The 16,872-nt window shown below is 49.1% G+C and overlaps 1 protein-coding gene across 1 annotated transcript; it reads left to right on the top strand.

Annotated features, from left to right (window-relative positions):
• Positions 1 to 3,431: 3,431 nt before the first annotated feature.
• Positions 3,432 to 16,409, top strand: CCDC77 (coiled-coil domain containing 77). Its single transcript, XM_069762958.1, has 12 exons — positions 3,432 to 3,566; positions 3,960 to 4,008; positions 4,515 to 4,734; positions 6,435 to 6,577; positions 6,736 to 6,832; positions 7,030 to 7,111; positions 7,232 to 7,320; positions 7,408 to 7,556; positions 10,315 to 10,561; positions 10,638 to 10,763; positions 15,613 to 15,765; positions 15,901 to 16,409. Exons 2-12 carry the CDS (start codon positions 3,980 to 3,982, stop codon positions 16,045 to 16,047), a joined length of 1,482 nt encoding a protein of 493 aa, XP_069619059.1. The 5' UTR covers positions 3,432 to 3,566; positions 3,960 to 3,979; the 3' UTR covers positions 16,048 to 16,409.
• Positions 16,410 to 16,872: the final 463 nt, after the last annotated feature.

Genomic DNA, 16,872 nt, shown 5'->3' with positions numbered 1-16,872 from the left:
CAGATAAAACCAACAGAGGGCGGCAGTATCATCGTGTCATCCTACGCTGTAGTACCAGATAAAACCAGCAGAGGGAGGCAGTATCACCGTGTCATCCTACGCTGTAGTACCAGATAAAACCAGCAGAGGGCGGCAGTATCACCGTGTCATCCTATGCTGTAGTACCAGCTAAAACCAACAGAGGGCGGCAGTATCGCCGTGTCATCCTACGCTGTAGTACGAGATAAAACCAGCAGAGGGAGGCAGTATCACCGTGTCATCCTGCGCTGTAGTACCAGATAAAACCAACAGAGGGCGGCAGTATCTCCGTGTCATCCTACGCTGTAGTACCAGATAAAACCAGCAGAGGGCGGCAGTATCACCGTGTCATCCTGCGCTGTAGTACCAGATAAAACCAGCAGAAGGAGGCAGTATCGCCGTGTCATCCTACACTGTAGTACCAGATAAAACCAGCAGAGGGCGGCAGTATCTCCGTGTCATCCTACGCTGTAGTACCAGATAAAACCAGCAGAGGGCGGCAGTATCACCGTGTCATCCTACACTGTAGTACCAGATAAAACCAGCAGAGGGCGGCAGTATCACCGTGTCATCCTGCGCCGTAGTACGAGATAAAACCAGCAGAGGGCGGCAGTATCACCGTGTCATCCTACGCTGTAGTACCAGCGAAAACCAGCAGAGGGCGGCAGTATCACCGTGTCATCCTACGCTGTAGTACCAGATAAAACCAGCAGAGGGCGGCAGTATCACCGTGTCATCCTGCGCCGTAGTACGAGATAAAACCAGCAGAGGGCGGCAGTATCACCGTGTCATCCTACGCTGTAGTACCAGATAAAACCAGCAGAGGGCGGCAGTATCGCCGTGTCATCCTACGCTGTAGTACCAGATAAAACCAGGAGAGGGCGGCAGTATCATCGTGTCATCCTGCGCCGTAGTACGAGATAAAACAGCAGAGGGCGGCAGTATCACCGTGTCATCCTACGCTATAGTACCAGATAAAACCAGCAGAGGGCGGCAGTATCGCCGTGTCATCCTACGCTGTAGTACCAGATAAAACCAGGAGAGGGCGGCAGTATCATCGTGTCATCCTACGCTGTAGTACCAGATAAAACCAGCAGACGGCGGCAGTATCATCGTGTCATCCTACGCTGTAGTACTAGATAAAACCAGCAGAGGGCGGCAGTATCGCCGTGTCATCCTACGCTGTAGTACTAGATAAAACCAGCAGAGGGCGGCAGTATCGCCGTGTCATCCTACGCTGTAGTACCAGATAAAACCAGCAGAGGGCGGCAGTATCACCATGTCATCCTACACTGTAGTACCAGATAAAACCAGAAGAGGGCGGCAGTATCATCGTGTCATCCTACGCTGTAGTACCAGATAAAACCAGAAGAGGGCGGCAGTATCACCGTGTCATCCTACACTGTAGTACCAGATAAAACCAGCAGACGGCGGCAGTATCACCGTGTCATCCTACGCTGTAGTACTAGATAAAACCAGCAGAGGGCGGCAGTATCGCCGTGTCATCCTACAATGTAGTACCAGATAAAACCAGCAGAGGGCGGCAGTATCACCGTGTCATCCTGCGCTGTAGTACCAGATAAAACCAGCAGAGGGCGGCAGTATCACCGTGTCATCCTACGCTGTAGTACTAGATAAAACCAGCAGAGGGCGGCAGTATCATCGTGTCATCCTACGCTGTAGTACTAGATAAAACCAGCAGAGGGCGGCAGTATCACCGTGTCATCCTACGCTGTAGTACCAGATAAAACCAGCAGACGGCGGCAGTATCACCGTGTCATCCTACGCTGTAGTACCAGATAAAACCAGCAGTGGGCGGCAGTATCACCGTGTCATCCTACGCTGTAGTACCAGCTAAAACCAGCAGAGGGCGGCAGTATCACCGTGTCATCCTACGCTGTAGTACTAGATAAAACCAGCAGAGGGCGGCAGTATCACCGTGTCATCCTACGCTGTAGTACCAGATAAAACCAGCAGACGGCGGCAGTATCACCGTGTCATCCTACGCTGTAGCACCAGATAAAACCAGCAGAGGGCGGCAGTATCACCGTGTCATCCTGCGCTGTAGTACCAGATAAAACCAACAGAGGGAGGCAGTATCACCGTGTCATCCTACGCTGTAGTACTAGATAAAACCAGCAGAGGGCGGCAGTATCATCGTGTCATCCTACGCTGTAGTACTAGATAAAACCAGCAGAGGGCGGCAGTATCACCGTGTTATCCTACGCTGTAGTACCAGATAAAACCAGGAGAGGGCGGCAGTATCATCGTGTCATCCTACACTGTAGTACTAGATAAAACCAGCAGACGGCGGCAGTATCACCGTGTCATCCTACGCTGTAGTACTAGATAAAACCAGCAGAGGGCGGCAGTATCATCGTGTCATCCTACGCTGTAGTACTAGATAAAACCAGCAGAGGGCGGCAGTATCATCGTGTCATCCTACGCTGTAGTACTAGATAAAACCAGCAGAGGGCGGCAGTATCACCGTGTCATCCTACGCTGTAGTACCAGATAAAACCAGCAGAGGGCGGCAGTATCACCGTGTCATCCTGCGCTGTAGTACCAGATAAAACTAGCAGACGGCGGCAGTATCACCGTGTCATCCTACGCTGTAGTACTAGATAAAACCAGCAGAGGGCGGCAGTATCATCGTGTCATCCTACGCTGTAGTACTAGATAAAACCAGCAGAGGGCGGCAGTATCACCGTGTCATCCTACGCTGTAGTACCAGATAAAACCAGCAGACGGCGGCAGTATCACCGTGTCATCCTACGCTGTAGTACCAGATAAAACCAGCAGAGGGCGGCAGTATCACCGTGTCATCCTACGCTGTAGTACCAGCTAAAACCAGCAGAGGGCGGCAGTATCACCGTTTCATCCTACACTGTAGTACCAGATAAAACCAGCAGAGGGCGGCAGTATCACCGTGTCATCCTATACTGTAGTACCAGATAAAACCAGCAGAGGGCAGCAGTATCACCGTGTCATCCTACGCTGTAGTACCAGATAAAACCAGCAGAGGGCGGCGGTTTAACTCGCGTCATCCAGCGCAGCAGTACCAAATGATTCCAGCAGAGGGCGGCGGTTTCGCCTTGCCCTCTTTTACCTTGCAGTACCAGGTAAAAACATTAGAGGCCGGCGGTATCACCCTACATATTCCTACGCTGCAGTACCAAAGGTGACAAGCAGACGGCGATAGTGTAGTACTCTGCGTCTTCCTCCGCTTAGCGTCATTCTGCGCTGCAGTACTAGAATTGACCGGCAGAGGGCGGGAGGTATCGCTGCCATACGGTGATAAACAAATCCAGTTAGACCCACAGAACTACAGTTCCCGCCGCGCACCGCGCGGGCGTATGCAACGACCCTGCTTCTGATTGGCTGATGAATGAAGCTGCTTTGTGATTGGCTGTGACTCTGCCAGCGGCTTGTTCGGTTTTCAGTTTGTGCTGAGGCGACTGCAGACCCGCGGAGAGCGGCGGGAGCGGAGGACGTGCGCTCCCGGTGCTGTACCAGGGATACACAGGCTCCTGCGCCGTTATAGGCAGGTACGGCTGTGGCCGCTGACTGTGGGGGCGCTGTGTGCAGTCAGCGCCGGGGGGCACAGGCTTCTCTGGTTTCTATATATAAATTGTCCTTTTCTTCCTTCATTGCCGCCTCCTGCGGGACAGAACGTTCTGTGTGACTTTTATTAGTTTTTCTGAGGATTCCGGTGATTGTTTCTTAGTTCTAAGTTTTTCAGTATTTTTATAATTTGTTTTTTCTTTTTTTTCTTTCTTACCCCTCTTCATCTCTTGTGTTATTTACCTGCGGCTATAAAGATGGTGGCGACGGAGACCTCCAGTTTATCTCCCTGTGGAGGGAAAGGGTTAATTAAATATCCCTTTAACTATAAACCCGTTGTGACTTTATTTCTTGTAATTACATTTTTTTTCCCACAGATTTTGTACTTATTGCAGACATGGCGCTGTCACCCCCCCGAGACCACAGGTGAGGGGGCGGAGCGGGGTCACAGTGATGAGGGGGCGGAGCGGGGTCACAGTGATGAGGGGGCGGAGCGGGGTCACAGTGATGAGGGGGCGGCGCGGGGTCACAGTGATGAGGGGGCGGCGCGGGGTCACAGTGATGAGGGGGCGGCGCGGGGTCACAGTGATGAGGGGGCGGCGCGGGGTCACAGTGATGAGGGGGCGGAGCGGGGTCACAGTGATGAGGGGGCGGCGCGGGGTCACAGTGATGAGGGGGCGGCGCGGGGTCACAGTGATGAGGGGGCGGCGCGGGGTCACAGTGATGAGGGGGCGGCGCGGGGTCACAGTGATGAGAGGGCGGCGCGGGGTCACAGTGATGAGGGGGCGGCGCGGGGTCACAGTGATGAGGGGGCGGCGCGGGGTCACAGTGATGAGGGGGCGGCGCGGGGTCACAGTGATGAGGGGGCGGCGCGGGGTCACAGTGACGGCTGCACGGATCCCGTCTGGGGTCTCACGTTTCTTCTCCTTCAGGCACCGGACCCCCCACACTCCGGACTCGTCCGTCTCCTACAGCTTCACCCCGCAGCCGGTGGGCTCCACCCCGCTGCCCCCCATTAATGAGCGCCTGGCGTACCTGCGGCCGTCCCGCGAGCTGCTGGAGTATTACCGCAGGAAGATCGCTGAGTTCGACGAGGAGCATGAAGATCTGGTGACGCGGCTGGAGCAGTATAAAGCGACGTATGAGGAGCAGGTGACGTGAACGTCTTATTGCTGGGGACCTCCTGCCCCCGTCAAGGCCATTTTGGTTCTCCTCATAGTAGACAGGGATTGGTCCTGTAGACTGCAACACTAGAGCAATGGTCGCACGATCACCTGACAGGTTCCCTTTAATAAAATGGCTGGAAAAATAAGTGACACTAATCAAAATCAGCTGGAGCGATAATTTACAACTAAGGGTACCGTCACACTATAACATTTCGATCGCTACGACGGTACGATTCGTGACGTTCCAGCGATATCGTTACGATATCGCTGTGTCTGACACGCAGCAGCGATCAGGGATCCTGCTGAGAATTGTACGTCGTAGCAGATCGTATGGAACTTTCTTTCATCGCTGGATCTCCCGCTGTCATCGCTAGATCGGTGTGTGTGACACCGATCTAGCGATGCGATCCAGCGATGCGTTCGCTTGTAACCAGGGTAAACATCGGGTAACTAAGCGCAGGACCGCGCTTTGTTACCCGATGTTTACCCTGGTTACAAGCGTTAAACTAAAAAAAAACAAACAGCACATACTTACATTCTGGTGTCCGTCAGGTCCCTTGCCGTCTCTGCTTCCCGCACTCAGTGACTGCCGGCCGTAAAGTGAAAGCAGAGCACAGCGGCTGTGCTTTTACTTTCACTTTACGGCCGGCAGTCACTGAGTGCGGGAAGCAGACTGCAAGGGACCTGACGGACACCAGAATGTAAGTATGTGCTGTTTTTTTTTTTTTTAGTTTAACGCTTGTAACCAGGGTAAACATCGGGTAACTAAGCGCGGTCCTGCGCTTAGTTACCCGATGTTTACCCTGGTTACCCAGGGTCCTCGGCATCGTTGGTCGCTGGAGAGCTGTCTGTGTGACAGCTCCCCAGCGACCACACTACGATTTACCTACGATCACGGCCAGGTCATATCGCTGGTCGTGATCGTAGGTAAATCGTATAGTGTGACGGTACCCTAAGTCACATGACTGTATATAAAAAAAAAAAAGAGCTTGTTAGAGAGGCAGAGTCTCTGCAGGAAAGGTGGTCAGAGGTCTCCGATCTGTGAACTGCTGCGTCTTCAAATTGAGGAACAATTAAAAAAAATAATGTTCAGCGTAAAAATTGCAAAGACTTAAATATCCTCCATCTACAGCAGAAAATATCAGAAGATTATATAGAAATCCATGTGCACAAGGGACAAGGCTGACGGTCAGTACGGGATCCTTGTGGTCTCTGGACCCTCAGGCCGCACAGCATAAAATACAGAATAAAGGAACAAGCGAGAATGGGGCAACGTTCCTCACTCAAAACTCCAGTAATTACCTCCTCGTCCCTTACAGACTTGTAAGAAGAAGAGGGGACATTAGACGGTGGCGGAGGCGGCCGGGGGCACTGTGGCGGAGGCGGCCTGGGGCACAACTTTTTTTTAAGATGTGTTGCTGCCATCAATTTCTAAATGGGAAATGTCCGATCTCCTGATCTGTGTTCTTGGTGATAAAATCTGGTAATAAGGTTTTCAGACCATCGCCATCTTGTCGTCTGCACATTTTATGCAGGGTCGGGTTGTGTTGTCTGCAGAGGGGAAAAGAAAACTAAAAACATTATCTCCATCGTTAGAAAAACACAAATGTTATTGAAATGCTGAAGCTCGGTGTCAGCGATCACTTGGCGTCCTGCGAATGTTCCTATTGACTTTCTTCTCGGCAGCACAAGCTCCAGTGGGAAATGCGGCAGCGCGAGGAGGAGATCTCGGAGCTGCAGAAGGCGCTGAGCGACATGCAGGTTTACCTCTTCCAGGAGCGGGAGCACGTGCTGCGGCTGTACTCCGAGAACGACAGGCTGAAGATCAGGTGAGGAGCGAGTGAGCGCGTGCTGAGCGATGGTACCGCTGCGATCCATCACATGCGCCACACTATTACCTATCGCCAGTAACTTGGTTCCATCCACAACATCGGGGCGATCGCTCTCATCGTTCCATGTCACAGATTTATCTCGTGTTTTATCTTAGAGAACTGGAGGACAGGAAGAAAATCCAGCAACTTCTGGCCTTGGTGGCCACCAGCGGGGGGGAAATCACTTATTTCCACAAGGAGCCACCAAATAAGGTGAGATTAAAGGGTCAGGTGTCATTTCACTGGATATAAGATAAAGGGATCATCCATCCTGTATTTATCCAGTTCCGGGATCTCTGCTTCCTGGCAGGCTTGTCTTGTTTCCTATGTTGTGTAGTACCTGATATCGGCTGTAGGGGTCGCTGTCATTACACTATTGCTTGTATTTAGCTCATGTCTCTCTCCTATAGGTCACCGTACCCCAAAGATCCATCCAGACGGGAGACCCCCATGAACGCAGAGAGCAGCAGCGTCCAGGCCGGATAGGAGCAGGTGAGGGTGCAAGATGGCTCATCGAAGACAGGTGTCAGGAAATGCAGTCCAAACTGTACCCCATCCCCCAAACTCACAACATCGGACCTTAAGTGATCGTACATCTCCCCTTCTCTACAGCTGCAAAACAAGGTCAAATCAGATCGTCCAGGAAGAACGACCGAACGGCCGCACAAGAAAAGCCGGACGACCAAACACTTCTTCTCCAGGTGAGGCCGCAACGTCATAGAGGAGCAGGTAACACAGAGCCGCCATGAAACAGTCCAGGTAATGCTGATCTCTCCGTCGTCCTCCAGGTGGAGGCGCTACAAGCACAACTGGAGGAGCAAACCCGGCTCTCCAAGGAGCAAGTGGAGGCCCTGATGGACGACAGAAGGATCCGCATGGAGGAGGCTCAGGTTCAGCATCAACGAGACCAGGCCAAGATCAAAGAGACGACCGAGAAGTACGACTCCAATCGTTAACATTCATGTGACCTCAGCAGTCAGTATAGTAGTTATATTCTTGTACATAGGGGCAGTATTATAGTAGTTATATTCTTGTACATAGGGGCAGTATTATAGTAGTTATATTCTTGTACATAGGGGCAGTATTATAGTAGTTATATTCTGTACATAGGGGGCAGTATTATAGTAGTTATATTCTTGTACATAGGGGCAGTATTATAGTAGTTATATTCTTGTACATAGGGGGCAGTATTATAGTAGTTATATTCTGTACATAGGGGCAGTATTATAGTAGTTATATTCTTGTACATAGGAGCAATATTATAGTAGTTATATTCTGAACATAGGGGGCAGTATTATAGTAGTTATATTCTTGTACATAGGGGCAGTATTATAGTAGTTATATTCTTGTACATAGGGGGCAGTATTATAGTAGTTATATTCTTGTACATAGGGGCAGTATTATAGTAGTTATATTCTTGTACATAGGGGGCAGTATTATAGTAGTTATATTCTGTACATAGGGGCAGTATTATAGTAGTTATATTCTTGTACATAGGAGCAATATTATAGTAGTTATATTCTTGTACATAGGGGCAGTATTATAGTAGTTATATTCTGAACATAGGGGGCAGTATTATAGTAGTTATATTCTGTACATAGGGGGCAGTATTATAGTAGTTATATTCTGTACATAGGGGGCAGTATTATAGTAGTTATATTCTGTACATAGGGGGCAGTATTATAGTAGTTATATTCTGTACATAGGGGGCAGTATTATAGTAGTTATATTCTGTACATAGGGGGCAGTATTATAGTAGTTATATTCTTGTACATAGGAGCAATATTATAGTAGTTATATTCTTGTACATAGGGGCAGTATTATAGTAGTTATATTCTGAACATAGGGGGCAGTATTATAGTAGTTATATTCTGTACATAGGGGGCAGTATTATAGTAGTTATATTCTGTACATAGGGGGCAGTATTATAGTAGTTATATTCTGTACATAGGGGGCAGTATTATAGTAGTTATATTCTGTACATAGGGGGCAGTATTATAGTAGTTATATTCTGTACATAGGGGGCAGTATTATAGTAGTTATATTCTGTACATAGGGGGCTGTATTATAGTAGTTATATTCTTGTACATAGGGGGCAGTATTATAGTAGTTATATTCTTGTACATAGGAGCAGTATTATAGTAGATATATTCTTGTACATATGGGCAGTATTATAGTAGTTATATTCTGTACATAGGGGGCAGTATTATAGTAGTTATATTCTGTACATAGGGGGCAGTATTATAGTAGTTATATTCTTGTACATAGGGGGCAGTATTATAGTAGTTATATTCTTGTACATAGGAGCAGTATTATAGTAGTTATATTGTTGTATATAGGGGCATTATTATAGTAGTTATATTCTTGTACATAGGTGCAGTATTATAGTAGTTATATTCTTGTACATAGGAGCAATATTATAGTAGTTATATTCTTGTACATATGGGCAGTATTATAGTAGTTATATTCTGTACATAGGGGGCAGTATTATAGCAGTTATATTCTTGTACATAGGAGCAGTATTATAGTAGTTATATTCTGTACATAGGGGGCAGTATTATAGTAGTTATATTCTTGTACATAGGAGCAGTATTATAGTAGTTATATTCTTGTACATAGGAGCAGTATTATAGTAGTTATATTCTGTACATAGGGGGCAGTATTATAGCAGTTATATTCTTGTACATAGGGGCAGTATTATAGTAGTTATATTCTGTACATAGGGGGCAGTATTATAGTAGTTATATTCTTGTACATAGGGGCAGTATTATAGCAGTTATATTCTTGTACATAGGGGGCAGTATTATAGTAGTTATATTCTTATACATAGGGGGCAGTATTATAGTAGTTATATTCTTGTACATAGGGGCAGTATTATAGTAGTTATATTCTTGTACATAGGGGCAGTATTATAGTAGTTATATTCTTGTACATAGGGGCAGTATTATAGTAGTTATATTCTTGTACATAGGAGCAGTATTATAGTAGTTATATTCTTGTACATAGGGGGCAGTATTATAGTAGTTATATTCTTGTACATAGGAGCAGTATTATAGTAGTTATATTCTTGTACATAGGGGCAGTATTATAGTAGTTATATTCTTGTACATAGGAGCAGTATTATAGTAGTTATATTCTTGTACATAGGAGCAGTATTATAGTAGTTATATTCTTGTACATAGGGGCAGTATTATAGTAGTTATATTCTTGTACATAGGAGCAGTATTATAGTAGTTATATTCTTGTACATAGGGGGCAGTATTATAGTAGTTATATTCTTGTACATAGGAGCAGTATTATAGTAGTTATATTCTTGTACATAGGGGCAGTATTATAGTAGTTATATTCTTGTACATAGGAGCAGTATTATAGTAGTTATATTCTTGTACATAGGGGCAGTATTATAGTAGTTATATTCTTGTACATAGGGGCAGTATTATAGTAGTTATATTCTTGTACATAGGAGCAGTATTATAGTAGTTATATTCTTGTACATAGGGGCAGTATTATAGTAGTTATATTCTTGTACATAGGGGCAGTATTATAGTAGTTATATTCTTGTACATAGGGGCAGTATTATAGTAGTTATATTCTTGTACATAGGAGCAGTATTATAGTAGTTATATTCTTGTACATAGGGGCAGTATTATAGTTGTTGCCCCTCCTTGTTTCTTATCCCCTCATCTTTCTTTAAGACTACACAAGACACAGAGGCTCCTATATGAGAGCACTAGAGATTTCTTGCAGCTGAAGTTCGAGGGTCGGGCCAACGAGAAGTCTTGGATGGCGGAGAAGGATCAGTTGCTGCAGGAGTTGGACCGGCGTCAGGAGCAGCTGGTGAAGGGTCGGGATCCTGACCGGGATAGAGAGCAGGAGATGGAGATCCTGAGACTGTCGCATGCAGAGAGAGCGGCGCGCTCGTCCCGCACTGAGGAAGTGAAGGTGGTTACGCACCGATGCTGCTGTGATGGTGACGTCTCTTCACGTCGTCCATACTGCTAACCCTTTGTCCGTGCAGAATCTGACAGAACAGCTGGCTCAGGCTCACCGTCTGTCCGACATGTACCGGGAGCAGTGTGTGGCCCTGGAGGACGAGCTGGCCAAGATTCGGGAGGAAGGAGATGTGGGCCGAGAAATCTTCAAGGTGAGACCTCCATCTCCCACAAGTCTCTTAAAGGGGATGTCGTGATTCCTGTGCCACACTTAGGCGTCTGACATCCGTGAGTTTGTGGAAACTGAGGGAAAGATACTGATCGGGAACGATTGCATTGATTTTCAGAGCCCAACCCGAGGTCTGACATTTACTTTCCCCGTCACGTGCGGCTTTCCTGCAGTGGATGGAGCAGCTAATCCTCCTGTACACAGCCTAAATAAATAGGACAGGGAGCTGTTGTGATGATGCCACACTCTGCGACTATTTTACCACGGGTGTGAGTCACCTGGCCCGTTACTGGCATATGATGCCACCAGCTGATGGGCAGCGCGATGTTGGCCGTAACCAGGCGGCTGCATGAGTCCAATGCATGAATGTCCGCATCGCTGTGTCGGAAACGTTATGTCGGTTTCTGGTGCAGAGCAGAGACATTGATGGCCCATAGGGCTGGTGAGGATCGGTGATAACTTATTGATTGCTGGGACCCCTATTGACCCCAGGAAATGAGTGCTGAACGTCTCTCAGCTCTGGCGGTGGTGAGGTGGCAGCTCTGCTGCTGGCGGTGGTGAGGTGGCAGCTGTGCTGCTGGTGGTGGTGGTGTGGTGGCAGCTCGTGGTGGTGAGGTGACAGCTCTGCTGCTGGCGGTGGTGAGGTGGCAGCTCTGCTGCTGGCGGTGGTGAGGTGGCAGCTCTGCTGCTGGTGGCGGTGGTGTGGTGGCAGCTCTGGTGGTGGTGAGGTGACAGCTCTGCTGCTGGCGGTGGTGAGGTGACAGCTCTGCTGCTGGCGGTGGTGAGGTGACAGCTCTGCTGCTGGCGGTGGTGAGGTGACAGCTCTGCTGCTGGCGGTGGTGAGGTGACAGCTCTGCTGCTGGCGGTGGTGAGGTGACAGCTCTGCTGCTGGCGGTGGTGAGGTGGCAGCTCTGCTGCCGGCGGTGGTGAGGTGGCAGCTCTGCTGCTGGTGGCGGTGGTGTGGTGGCAGCTCTGGTGGTGGTGAGGTGACAGCTCTGCTGCTGGCGGTGGTGAGGTGACAGCTCTGCTGCTGGCGGTGGTGAGGTGACAGCTCTGCTGCTGGCGGTGGTGAGGTGACAGCTCTGCTGCTGGCGGTGGTGAGGTGACAGCTCTGCTGCTGGCGGTGGTGAGGTGGCAGCTCTGCTGCTGGCGGCGGTGAGGTGGCAGCTCTGGAGGTGGTGTGAACTTACACCTCACCACCACCGCCAGCAGCAAAGCTGCCAAACAATGCAAAAAGCTTTTTAGTGAGGTTATTGTGCTTGGGTTGTCTATTTGATTCGTCGCACTCTGCCATGCACAAGACGGGCGACCGCGTCAATAGCTGATGCCAGTGTGGCGTTGTAGATAACGGTGGTGATGTCTTTGTCTTGGAGTGAAGATATGGAGGACAGCGGTAGAGGCGGGATGTGCGAGTGTCTAGATGTGTTAGTTGCTGGACAAGAGTGCAAGGGAAGACGACCGGGATGAGAAAGTGAATAAATGGTGGTCCGATAGGGTACAGGTGAGGATAGATAGGGAGTAGAGGTGGGGAGAAGGTCAGGTCTAGTATATGTCCATCTGTGTGGGTGGATGCGGTGGACCTCTGAGTAGAGGAGCTTGCAGGCTGGTGGGTGTCAGTGGGGATGTTGGAGTCACCCATGATGATGATGGTGGTGGTGATGTCTGCAGAGAGAGTATTGACCACTTCTCCACCTGGTTTCAATAAAGACAGTGGCCAGTTCCTGGGGTCGGTATATGACGGCCATTTGGAGGTTCAAGGGAGAGTAGATACAGACAGTGCACTTCAGAAATGGAGGATGACGGAGAGTAAAGGTGGGATTGGGCTAAACACGCAGGTTTTAGAAAGGATAAGGTTCACTCCCCCATAATGTCTATTGCCAGAGTGAGGAGTGTGGGCGAAGTAATGGTCATTGTTACACAGTGCAGCAAGTGAGGGCGTCCGCCATGTTTGTGAGGCCCATGAAGGAGAGGTTACGAGAGGTAAAGAGATCGTGGATGACTTGAAGCTTATTGCAGATGGAACGGCGGCTCCAGAGAAAGGGAGCAGCAGAGTGCGGTCAAGGGAAAGGGTTTTATGTGGCAGACATTGTGGTATATTCTAGGTGGTGAGTGATGGAACGGAGAATTGGGGGGATAGCAGCTGTGAGGGTCCAGGATTGTGAGATATATTGCCAGCAGTGAGGAGAAGGAGAGAGAGTAGATGGAGAGAGGGAGGGGAGGTGGGAGAAGATGATGGAGAGGTAGTAGACAGGGAGGGGAGGAGGGAGAAGATGGTGAAAAGAGAGAGGAGGTGGGAGAGAGGAGAGGGAGGGGAGGTGGGAGAAGATGGTGGTGGCAAAAGATGATGGATAGGTGGTGGAAAGAGGAGGTGTAGAGAGGGGGGGAGGTCGGAGAAGATGATGGATAGGTGGTGGAAAGAGGAGGTGTAGAGGGGGGGGAGGTCGGAGAAGATGGAGAGGTGGTGGAAAGAGAGGAGGTGGGAGAGAGGGAGGGTAGGTGGGAGAAGGAGAAAGGAGGGATTGGCGGTGGATGAAAGAGAGGTGGTAGAAGATCAGAAGGGGAGAGGAGGTAGATGAAAGTGAGGTGTAGAGGTGGGAGAAGATCAATGAGAGAAGGTGGGAGAAAGACTGGAAAGGAGGTCAATGAAAGATGGAGAGAAGGTGGGTGAAGATCAGGAAGGGAGAGAAGGTGGGAGGAGGGGAGAGGGTGACCAGGAGAAAGCGAGTAGGTGGAGGAGGAGAGGAGTGTCCGGCTTGCTTTGTGTTTCAGTAGGAGAGGTTGCGGCGCAGGTCTGCAGGTGAGGTGAGAGTTATTTGTTTGGGGAAGGATTAGTTGGTGGGAAGATGGAGGTCACCACAGAGGGTAAAGCACAGCACAGCGGTGAGTCACACAGCGGTGACTCACCGCTGTGGCTGTGCTCTGCTTTCACTTTACGGCCAGCAGTCAGTGCAGGAACCAGACGGCAAGGGACAGACAGCTGAATGTAAAGGTACCTTCACACATAACGATATTGTTAACGATATCGTTGCTATTTGTGACGTAGCAACGATATCGTTAATGAAATCGTTCTGTGTGACAGCGACCAACGATCAGGCCCCTGCTGGGAGATCGTTGGTCGCTGAATAAAGTCCAGAACTTTATTTCTTCGCTGGACTCCTGCTCACATCGCTGGATCGGCGTGTGTGACACCGATCCAGCGATGTCTTCACTGGTAACCAGGGTAAACATCGGGTAACTAAGCGCAGGGCCGCGCTTAGTAACCCGATGTTTACCCTGGTTACCATGCTAAAAATAAAAAAAAAACAAACACTAGATACTTACCTACCGCTGTCTGTCCTCCAGCGCTGTGCTCTGCTCTCCTCCTGTACTGTCTGTGAGCCGGAAAGCAGAGCGGTGACGTCACCGCTCTGCTTTCCGGCTCCCAGACAGTACAGGAGGAGAGCAGAGAAGCAGAGCACAGCGCTGGAGGACAGACAGCGGTAGGTAAGTATTTAGTGTTTGTTTTTTTTTTACTTTTAGCATGGTATCCAGGGTAAACATCGGGTTACTAAGCGCGGCCCTGCACTTAGTTACCCGATGTTTACCCTGGTTACCAGCATCGTTGGTCGCTGGAGAGCGGTCTGTGTGACAGCTCTCCAGCGACCAAACAGCGACGCTGCAGCGATCCGGATCGTTGTCGGTATCGCTGCAGCGTCGCTTAATGTGAAGGGGCCTTAAGTATGTACTGTTTGTTTTTTTACGCTGGTAACCAGGGTAAACATCGGGTTACTAAGCGCGGCCCTGCGCTTAGTTACCCGATGTTTACCCTGGTTACCAGGGAAGACATCGCTGAATCGGTGTCACACACGCCGATTCAGCGATGTCTACGGGGAGTCCAGCGACGAAATAAAGTTCTGGACTTTCTTCCCCGACCAGCGATCTCCCAGCAGGATCCTGATCGCTGCTGCCTGTCACACTGGACGATATCGCTAGCGAGGACGCTGCAACGTCACGAATCGCTAGCGATATCGTCTAGTGTGACAGTACCTTTAGTTGTTGCAGCTCTTACCTTCTGGTCACTTCTGGGACATTTCTGGTATATTTCTAATGTGCACTTAAGAGGCTCTCCAGGATCTTTGGGGACCCAGTTGTTGAGCCCCCAGCAATTGGCAAAACATTCCTAGGTGCTCCTGCTATCTTCTTAAAATGGGATTAACCCTTTAATAAGTGTTATTATGACAGGTCCACTGGGGTGTTACCAAATTGCAGAAAAAGCCTGCAGTATAGCGCCACTTAGTGGTGAGATTTTTCACAACTTTTAATAGTTCAGGACCTTTTCTAAATAAAAATAAAAATTTGCTTTCTATGTAGCGCACACACTTGGCAGATAAGTTGGGGCCTAAACTTTCAGCTAGGAGACTTTTTTTTTTTTTCCTTCGCACCATCACTGGGCAAATACAGAACAACTTTCTTAAAACTTGAAACTCAAGATAAAGGTGTGAGACGTTCCCATGCTTGTAAGTCGCGCTTCCAGTTCTGGTAGTTACGTCTTTTCTTCACAGGTGAGCTCCGCTCTGAGGTTTATAGGACAATTGAAGCTTTAAAACATGCTAAACATAGTAGGTAATGTTTGTAACAGGATCTCCTCACGACATATTAAATCCCACTGACAGATTGGAGGTAGGGCCTGTGGCTATGGATTTGTAATGGGTTCTGTATCTGTGTAATATGGATCCCGAATACCGCCATGTGAATGAGGTCCGATTGCATTTCAAGCAGGAGGCAGAATTAAGTGCCGGGGGCAGAAATTCCCTTTCCCCCTCAGATCGTTGATTCGCATGTTATCATTCCAGGAGCGCTCCGATAAAGTGGCCAAACGGCTGCAGCTCATGACTCAGCGGTACGAAGCGCTGGAGAAGCGGCGCAACATGGAGGTGGAGGGCTTCAAAACGGACATCAAGCTGCTGAGACAGAGACTGCGGGACGTGGAGAAGCAGCTGTATAAGGTGAGCGCGGGGCGGCCGGCTGATACTTCACATCTGATCTCGGCTCGTATGGGGTTCTTGCCCCACGCTATGGGGGGGGAGAGGGTACATCGTTAAATTCTGCATTCATGGGCTGCAAATCTTCCCTTTTTTCAGGTCACTCTGAATATCGGACCTGACCAGGATCTCGCCATCCTCGGCGCCGTACGGCAGGGGAACAAGCAAACCCACAAAATACAAGAAGAATTGCGGAACTTGAAATCCAAGATCTACGGCCTGGAGAACGAGCTGCGGGTGGGATGATCCGCGGGTGGGATGAGCCTCGGGTGGCATGAGCCTCGGGTGAAATGATCCACGGGTAGGATAAGCCGTGGGTGGGACGAGCAGCGGCTTTCCGGCTTCTCTTCAGGACGCTGTGTTATATTTTTTAGTACAGCAGTCCGAGGGCACAACGTTAATGTGAATCGCAAAAGACTTACATGATGGAAATCTGCTGCCGTGAACGTGTGATACCGTATTTATAAGATTCTCTTAATTTATTTTAAGCAGATGTTCACTCCGTTCTTTTCTGCGAGTTTTCTAGAAGCGCAAACTTTGATTAAAGGGTTTCTTATTTTAAATGTCTGAGTCGCTAGAATGAAATGAAAGTTTTGTCAGGTCCTGCAGAGAGGGATTAAATGTAGCTTTATTGCCCCGTGCAGGGAGGGTGCACGGCTGCGGGACGGACCTTCAGAAGTCAGTGCAGTTATCCACTCCGAGTCAGCACTGCTACAGCACTGCTACATATATATATATATATATATATATATGTATAATACAGGATGTAACTCAGGATCAGTAATGTAAGATCCACCATCACTGATACATCACACGGGGCCTCGGTGTAAGATCCACCATCACTGATACATCACACGGGGCCTCAGTGTAAGATCCACCATCACTGATACATCACACGGGGCCTCAGTGTAAGATCCACCATCACTGATACATCACACGGAGCCTCGGTGTAAGATCCACCATCACTGATACATCACACGGGGCCTCAGTGTAAGATCCACCATCACTGATACATCACACGGGGCCTCAGTGTAAGATCCACCATCACTGATACATCACACGGGGCCTCGG

The sequence above is a fragment of the Ranitomeya imitator genome, chromosome 4 (genome assembly GCF_032444005.1).
Source record: "Ranitomeya imitator isolate aRanImi1 chromosome 4, aRanImi1.pri, whole genome shotgun sequence".
NCBI classification, from domain to species: Eukaryota; Metazoa; Chordata; class Amphibia; order Anura; family Dendrobatidae; genus Ranitomeya; species Ranitomeya imitator.
Note: the sequence above shows the minus strand (reverse complement) of the source record. Positions and strands in the feature narration are given on the sequence as shown.

Coding starts and splice junctions, on each gene's coding strand:
- CCDC77 (XM_069762958.1), top strand. CDS start 3,980: ATGGCGCTGTCACCCCCCCGAGACCACAG. Junction 4,735..6,434: donor AAGCGACGTATGAGGAGCAG/GTGACGTGAACG, acceptor TCTTCTCGGCAG/CACAAGCTCCAGTGGGAAAT. Junction 7,557..10,314: donor ATCAAAGAGACGACCGAGAA/GTACGACTCCAA, acceptor TCTTTCTTTAAG/ACTACACAAGACACAGAGGC.